Below are 7,927 nucleotides of genomic sequence, written 5' to 3'. Positions count from 1 at the left end.
TAGACACTTGTGAACAAGCATGTGAATGCTAGGAACTAAACAGAGTTCTTTTTTTTTTTTTTTAAGATTTATTTATTATGTATACAATATTCTGTCGGCATGTAAACCTGCATGCCAGAAGAAGGCACCAAATCTCATAGATGGTTGTGAGCCACCATGTGGTTGCTGGGAATTGAACTTAGGACCTTTAGAAAGATCGGCCAGTGCCCTTAACCTCTGAGCCATCTCTCCAACCCTAAATTGGGTTCTTTAGTGCTTTTAGCTGCTAAGCCATCCCTCTAGCCCCTTAGTGTGTTTGTTTTGTTTTTTTAGGAAGGGTTTTGATATGTAGCCCAGGAGCCCTTATACCTGTGATCCTACCCCATCTCTACAGAATGCTGGGATTATAAGCATGGTCACAACATCTGGCTGATAGTTTTGACGTGTGTGTGTGTGTGTGTGTGTGTGTGTGTGTGTGTGTGTGTTCTTTTTTTCAAGACAGGGTCCCATTGTGTAACTCTGGCTATCCTAGGACTCACCGTGTAGATTGGCCTTGAACTCACAGAAATCTGCCTGTGTCTGCCTCCCCTGTCTATATCTTATTTTAAAAAACTCCGGAGAGGGGGTGTTCCTCTTTAGTAAGAAAACTAAGAATGTGGGCTCTGTAGCCAGAAAACCAAACTGCCTGAGAACAGCAGTTCTCCCACCTTCTGGCAATGTTGTGTTTATCTCTGTAGAGACAGGATCTCCCTATCTGTGGCTGGCTTCAAATCCACAGCATAGTAGAGAACTACCTTGAACCGTCTAGTCCTCCTGCATTCACCTCTCAAGTGCTGGGATCACAAGTTTACACCACCACACACAATTTATGTGATGCTAGGGATCAAACTGAGCCGAAGTAGTGAGCGGCAAGCGCTCTACCATTGGACTACATTCCCAGCCTCTGGCTACCATTTTAAAGAGTACAAATTCTTGCTGAACCTTAGCTCTGTATTTGCCAAGAAAGGGACTAACAATAATCACTAGAGGGAAACTGAAGTGAGATATGGTAGGAAAATGTCTACACAGCGCCTGGCATACAACAACCTCGCCGTTGATGAGAGTTAAGGGTTCTGTATGCTCAAAGGGGGCCAAAACGAGTTTGGTGGCACACGCTTTTAAACCCAGCATTCAAGGGGCAGAGGCAGTTGCATCTCTGTGAGTTTGGGGTCCAAACTGCAGACACACCCACCCCCATCCTCCCACCCATCCACCCTCCCATACATTCCCCCCACACACACACACAAACACGAGGGCGTGTAGCCGGGTGTAGCGTCTGAAATGCCTGCAATCCTGGTTACAGAAAATTATAAACTTGTAATGGAAGCTGAGTCTGGGGGGTGAGTACTGCTCGGAAGTCAGGACTGCAGGACTGAAAGGACTAGAGCTCTAGGGCTAACAGGACATTTAATTAACCCTCAGATGGTAAAGGAAACCAAATCGATGTCGGATAGGTCCCCCCAGGCACCCTCTCGCCCTGTCACCTTTGCCGCCTTTCTCCTCCTCAGACACAGTCTCAAACCCGAAGTGCGTGTCCGCGGCTCGCTTCTCTTGGGACAAGGACCGTGCACTCGGCGTGGCCCCGGGCCAGGGCCTACGAAACCCGGGGAGTCTGCAGTCTCCCGCTGCCAGCGACCACCCGCGGCTGCAATAGCGCCATAGAACACAGCTCCTGGGGGCCGCCATCTTGATATCCCGGCGACCTCAGGCGGGGCGGAGGTGGGGAGGGAACGTCGGGTTGCGTCATCACCCGGGTGACGGCTCCCGACAGGAGACAAAGTTAATGGAACGCACCCGAAACCGCCTGTTCTTTAGAGTCACGCTGGGTTTAGGGTTTGAAACCCCGAAAGCCTTTCCTGTTTTCCCCTAACTGAATTTAGAGTTCATCAGGAATAAACAGAGCTCGGAGTGAGGTCCTGATTGTATTTCAGCGGCCATATTTCCACCCTGCCAAACTAGAGTTAGCCAGCACTAAAGACTGCTTTGGTAAAGACCCCGTAGACACAGCTGACCTGGAGCTCACAGGGATCCATCCACCCAAGTGCTGGAGTGCTCCACCACGCCCAGCAGCTTTTGTTTTCTGGTGCAGAATCTGGGTGAAACTGAGGCATGTTGTAGTTAAAAGGCCAAGATTACACGATTTAAAAGTAACTCTTCCTTTGTTTATATTCGCGTCCTTGTGTGTCTGTGGAGGTAGGAGCATGTGAGAGCAGGTGCCTGGGGAGCCCAGAGGTGTCAGGTGTCTTAAAGCTGTAGTTGTACAGAGGTGAGACTACTGATTTGGGAGCTGGCGATATGCGTTATAACCAATGAGCCATTTCTACAGCGCCTCATGAATCTGGAACTAGCTTACATAGTCCAGAGTAGATGTGAACTCCTAACATTCCTGATTCGGTTTCGTTCTACTCCCACCCTTTTCTGAGTGGCTTTTGGAATTAGATGCATCCTTGCATCCTTGAACGGTGTTGTACCACTGAACTCTATCCTAGTGCTTTCTAAATGTGTTTAATGTTTTTTTTTTTTTTTTTGGCTTGGTTTTTTTCTAGACAGCTTCTCTGCATAGCCTTGACTGTCCTCGAACTCACAGAGACAGGCCTGCCTCTGCTTCCCTGAGTGCTGGGATCAAAAGTGTATGACACTACTGCTTGGCAGCATATTTAACTTTTAAATTTTTGTTATTTGTGTCTTTTTGATGTGTGTGCGTGTGTGCACACATGCTCTCACATGTAGGCATGCACATGCCACGGTCCATGTGTGGGGGTAAGGAGATGACTTTCAGAGGTCAGTTCTCCATGGCCCTGGGACTTGAACTCAGATCCTCAGACTTGCAGTGAAACAAACCACTTTGACCTACTGAGCCGTCTTGGCAGCCCTTATCTTTTATTTTGAGATAGATTTTTCACTAAGTTAGTAAGGCCTTGAACTCATTTTGGCCAGCTTGGAACTTTTCATCTTCTTGGCAGTTGGGATTAAAGGCCTGCATCACTAGGCATGGCCTCTTTTTATTTTTTATTTTATTTTATTTTTTCTTTGTGGAGAGGATAATGTATTACAGACCATCTTGTGCAAAAGCAAGAATAGAGGTTGCTGAGTTTTACTTGAATTTCTGTTTCTGTTTTAATTCCCTTTTTAAATGTATAATTTCTGTAAATATTTCACATGGAGAAAGTGCCAAGGATCCTAAGAAACTAATTTTAAATGAAGTGAAAGCAATTCTGAAATTTGCTTTTCTGTAGCCTGACAGATGGACACCTCCCGCACTGGGATTCTCTTCCCCTCTCTTCCATTTTTATGAATGACAGAAGGAAGAAATTATTCAGCCACACACTTGGAATCCTCGTGTCTTTGTTATGTGAAATACAGTTTTGTCACAGAATTTTAGTACTCTCTGATCATCTACTTATATGTAAGGATGGACCTTAGGATTTGGGGCTGCTCCTTCTGGACATCACATCAGATTTCCAACTCAGTCTCTTTGTGTGTGTATATGTGTATCTGTGTCTATGTGTCTGTGTGTGTAACTGAAGGGTACAGAAACCTGGACATGATGGTGAAGCTCTGTAATCCCAGCTACTTGGCCTGGGATCCTGAGGCAGGATAATTCAAAACTCAAGGTTTCAGTGAGACCCTGGCTCAAAATAGAAAGCAGAAAACAGATTGAGGTATATTCTTGTTTATCATGCCCAGGCCCTAAATGCATTACCCAGGATCCCTCACCACATACAAACAAGAACTGGTAGAAATCATTATTTGGGAAAACAAGGCAGGACTATTAAGAGTATGAGGCCAACCTTGGCCATACAGTGAGACTTTATTTCAAAAACAAAAACAAAACAACATTATCCAAAAGGGGGCAACCAGTTGGTGGTGGCTCAATGCCTTTAATCCCAGCACTCAGGAGACAGAGACAGGTGGAGCTCTTGAGTTTGAGGCCAGCCTACAGAGTGAGTTCCAGGACAGCCAGGGCTACAAGGGGAAACCCTGTGTGGGAAAAGAAAGAAAGGACATTTCCCCTCTGAAATGCCCTCTGCCATCTCATTTTTGTCTTTCCATGTCCCACACTTTTGAGATAGGGTTTCTCCGTGTAGCCCTGGCTGTCCTGGAACCCGAACTGTAGACCAAGCTGGCCTTGAACTTAGGTATCCACCTGTCTTGTCTCTGCCTCCTGAGTACTGGGTTGCTTATTTTTATTTTATGTGTGTGAGTGTTTAGCCTGCATGTATGTTAAGTGCATTCCTTGCGTGTCTCGTGCCCTCAGAGGACAGAAGGGGGCACCCCGAAACTTGAAACTGGAACTAGGGAAGGTTGTGAGTCGCCCAATGAGGATGCTGGTAACCAAATCCCAAATCCCAACTGCAAGAGCAGCAAGTCCTCATGACCCCTGAGCCATCTCTCCAGCCCCACTACAGGACAATCTTTTTAAATAATACTTGGAGGCCAGCTCAACGGCTCCGAGCTTAAAGGTACCCCCCCCCCCCCCAAGCCTGAATTTCATCCTGGTAGGAGAGAACTGACTTCCACAAGGTGTCCTCTTACTGCACATGTGTGCCAGGGTACATGTCCCCGTATTCACACAGACACACACACACACACACACACACATGCCAAATCAATTTTTTTGTTGTTGTTGGTTTTTTGAGACAGGGTTTCTCTGTCCTGGACTCGATTTATAGACTAGGCTGGCCTCGAACTCATAGAAATCTGCCTGCCTCTGCCTTCCAGAGTGTTGGGATTACAGGTGTGTAACCATGCCAGGCTTAAATGAAACAATTTTTAAAAGTGCTTTTACAGGTCACAGTGGTATCACAAGCAGGTGGAGGTTTGTAGGTCTGAGGCTTGCCTGGTTATATGGAGAGTTCCCTGTCAGCCAGAACTAAAAAGTGAGACCCTTCAAGAAAACAAAAACCTCGGGGGCTGGTGAGGAAGAGTATCATCAGGACCTCCAAAACCAAGTTCTCATCACAAAGGAGATTTATTTGCTCCCGAGGGACAGAGGGCAGGGATAAGAAACAAAGACAGGAAGAAGGGGAAGGGAACAAAGGAGATGGGAGAAAAGAAGCAAAGGAGGGGGTAAAGGACTGTTCTGAGTGGGAGAAAGGATGATCTTTGGATAGAGAGGAAACAGAGGTGGCACGTAGAAAAACAGCAATTTATAAAGGGAAAATGGGAAAACCCATGTTCGGATGAGGGTGTTTAATTTTAATTGGGCATGTTAATTAGGTGAGCCAAAGGGGACTTCTGATTTCTTGACTTCAATATTTTGATAGCTAGACCTTGGTAGTCAGCCTCAGGAGGAGGAAGTGGCCAGATAAGGGAATACACTTTAGGGGCTAGTTTTAGGAATATAATCTAAGGGTTTTTAGCAAGGCAGAGGGAATGGAAGAAAAGGGCGAAACCTGCCAGAGCTGTGTCTGACATGCTCAAGCTGGCCAGAGTCAGGTGAGCTAGCTCAGCGATCAAGAGCACTATCTGCTCTTCCAGAGGATCTGGGTTCGAACCCACATCGTGCTGTAACTCCAGTGCCAGGGGTCCAATGCCCTCTTCTGGGGTCTAGAGGCATCAGGTACAAATATGGTGCACAAGACATACAAGTCGGTAAAATACCTATATAAAAAGGAAATACCAAACAAACATAGAACTGAGAAATTATACTCCCAAATCTCCATGCCACTTTAAACTGTGATTCCTTTCATACTAAACAATATCTGATATACTATATAATAATAAAGAAACAGAGAGTTTCAAGTATGAATCTGATTCCTATTCTATTTGGGGGGGGGGGGGGCGGGCAGGGTCTCGCCTTCTATGGCCAGCTGACCTGAAACTTAGAAAGATCTATCTGCCTCTGCCTCAAGATGTATTTTTACTATTTATAAATTATTTGTATATGTGTGTAACTGTGTGTAGGTTTGTGCATATGAGTGCAGGTACCTTTACAGACTGACTGGGCATTGGATCCCCTGGAGCTGGAGTTCCAGGTGGTTGTGAGCTGGCTAAATCAGTAATGGAATTCCGGTCCTCTGGAAGAACAGTGCAGTTTCCTAACCACTGAGGCACCACTCTAGCCTCTGAGCCAGGTATGTTTATTCTTTTTTCCCCCATGATACTGGGGATCAAATCAGAGCTTTGCCCATGCAAGGACCCCTCCCACTAAGCTATACTGTCTGCTTTTATTCTCTTTCTCTCTTATATGAGATACGGTCTTACTATGTAGCACAGGCTACTGTCACATTCCGTATTTCCTGTTTTTGTTTCTTGAGTATTAGGACCACACGAATGTTCTACTCTGGCTCTCATTTGTACACAAGTGCTAAAATTCTACTCATCACTTGAGGGAGTAGCTCAGAGGTGGATAACTGAATTGGGAGCCCTGGATTTGATCCCCAACATCATTAAAAAAAAAAAAATCCACTGCTCTTCTGTATGTCAAATGGCAGCCTTTCTTTCTTTCTTTCTTTCTTTCTTTCTTTCTTTCTTTCTTTCTTTTTCTTTTTGAGACAAGGTTTCTCTGTGTATCGAACCCTGGCTGTCCTGGGCTCACTTTGTAGACCAGGCTGAACTGGAACTCACAAAGATCTGCCTGCCTCTGCCTCCTGGGATTAAAGGCATTTGCCATCATGCTAGGCAAATGGCAGCATCTCTAAAAGCACCAAACCTCTGCTTGACAAGCATCTCCTTACTTAACTGTATTATGTTGTTTCTTTCTTATTGATTTTTACATATGAATGTGACATGCATACATGTATGAATGTTTCCACACATATGTGCAAGTGTGTATGGAGGTATATATATATATACCAGCACTTAGGAAGAGACTAGAAGATCTGTGAATTTGAAGCCAGCTTGGTCCACATAATGAGTTCTGGTCTAATTAGGCTACACAATGAAACACTGTCTCAGAAAGAAGGAAGGGAGGAGGGAGGGAAAAGAAATGAAGGAGGAAAAGGGAGAGAGGAAAAAAGCATTGGTAGGAACAAGTCTTAACAGCGGTCCCTCACCCTAAAACCCGGATGTAGGTGAAAACTACACTTCCCAGAATGCATCACCTCCACGGGGCGACTATATAAATAGTTCATCCGGGTTCTTGGAGATGCTGTTTGGCGACTTGTCGCCATTCCCGGAGCACCTCGGCCTCGGCCCAGAGGCTAGTGTTGGTCGCTGTGTCGGAGACCCCGGTCCCCGGCACCGAGACAGCCAGCCCTCTCTCCTGCCCCGCGGCGGGAGAGCGTGTCCGGCCGGCCGGCGGGGCTCGCGACCCTCCCGCGCCTTCCCTTCCCCCGCAGCCTCCGCCCCGCCAGGCCCGGCCCGGACCTCCGAGCCTCGGCCTCCTCCTCCTCCTCCTCGGTCACCGCCGCCGCTGGGCCCCACAGCCCCACCTGCCGTTTCTTCTTCCATTTTGAGAAGCTGAGGAAGGAAACAAGGAAAAATGTCGCCATGAAGGCCGAGAACCGCTGCCGCCGCCGACCCCCGCCGGCCCTGAACGCCATGAGCCTGGGTCCCCGCCGCGCCCGCTCCGCTCCGACCGCCGTCGCCGCCGAGGCCCCCTTTGATGCCGCAGAGCTCCCCCAGCGCCGCCGCTACCGCCTCCGACATGGACAAGAACAGCGGCTCCAACAGCTCCTCCGCCTCCTCGGGCAGCAGCAAAGGGCAACAGCCGCCCCGCTCCGCCTCGGCGGGGCCGGCCGGCGAGTCTAAACCCAAGAGCGGTAAGGGTCACCTGGGGGACGGACGACCCTCCCTCCCCTTGCCCTGACACCCAGTATTTACGATTGAGCTGATCTGCGCTGCGTGGTTAATTTAGGCCCTTGCATTCATAGTCAAAACAGCTGGTTGAAATAGGCGCTATTCTTAGTCCCATTTTGCAGATGAGGAATCTGAGATTTGGAAAGGGTTAAGGTCATCCAGGTGA

At 47.6% G+C, this 7,927-nt stretch overlaps 1 protein-coding gene across 1 annotated transcript; it reads left to right on the top strand.

The window, feature by feature from the left end:
- Positions 1-7,095: 7,095 nt before the first annotated feature.
- LOC129685856 (uncharacterized) lies at positions 7,096-7,721 on the top strand. The gene has a single exon (XM_055619370.1). The coding sequence runs from the start codon at positions 7,453-7,455 to the stop codon at positions 7,711-7,713; it is 261 nt and encodes an 86-aa protein (XP_055475345.1). The 5' UTR covers positions 7,096-7,452; the 3' UTR covers positions 7,714-7,721.
- The last annotated feature ends 206 nt before the right edge of the window (positions 7,722-7,927 follow it).

Source organism: Psammomys obesus, unplaced genomic scaffold (genome assembly GCF_907164565.1).
Source record: "Psammomys obesus unplaced genomic scaffold, mPsaObe1.curated_primary_1811, whole genome shotgun sequence".
Lineage (NCBI taxonomy): Eukaryota > Metazoa > Chordata > Mammalia > Rodentia > Muridae > Psammomys > Psammomys obesus.
This window is presented reverse-complemented; position numbering and strand designations above follow the sequence as displayed.

What these genes read in the sequence shown, in the direction of transcription:
- LOC129685856 (XM_055619370.1), top strand. Translation starts at nt 7,453, where the DNA reads ATGAAGGCCGAGAACCGCTGCCGCCGCCGACCCCCGCCGGCCCTGAAC.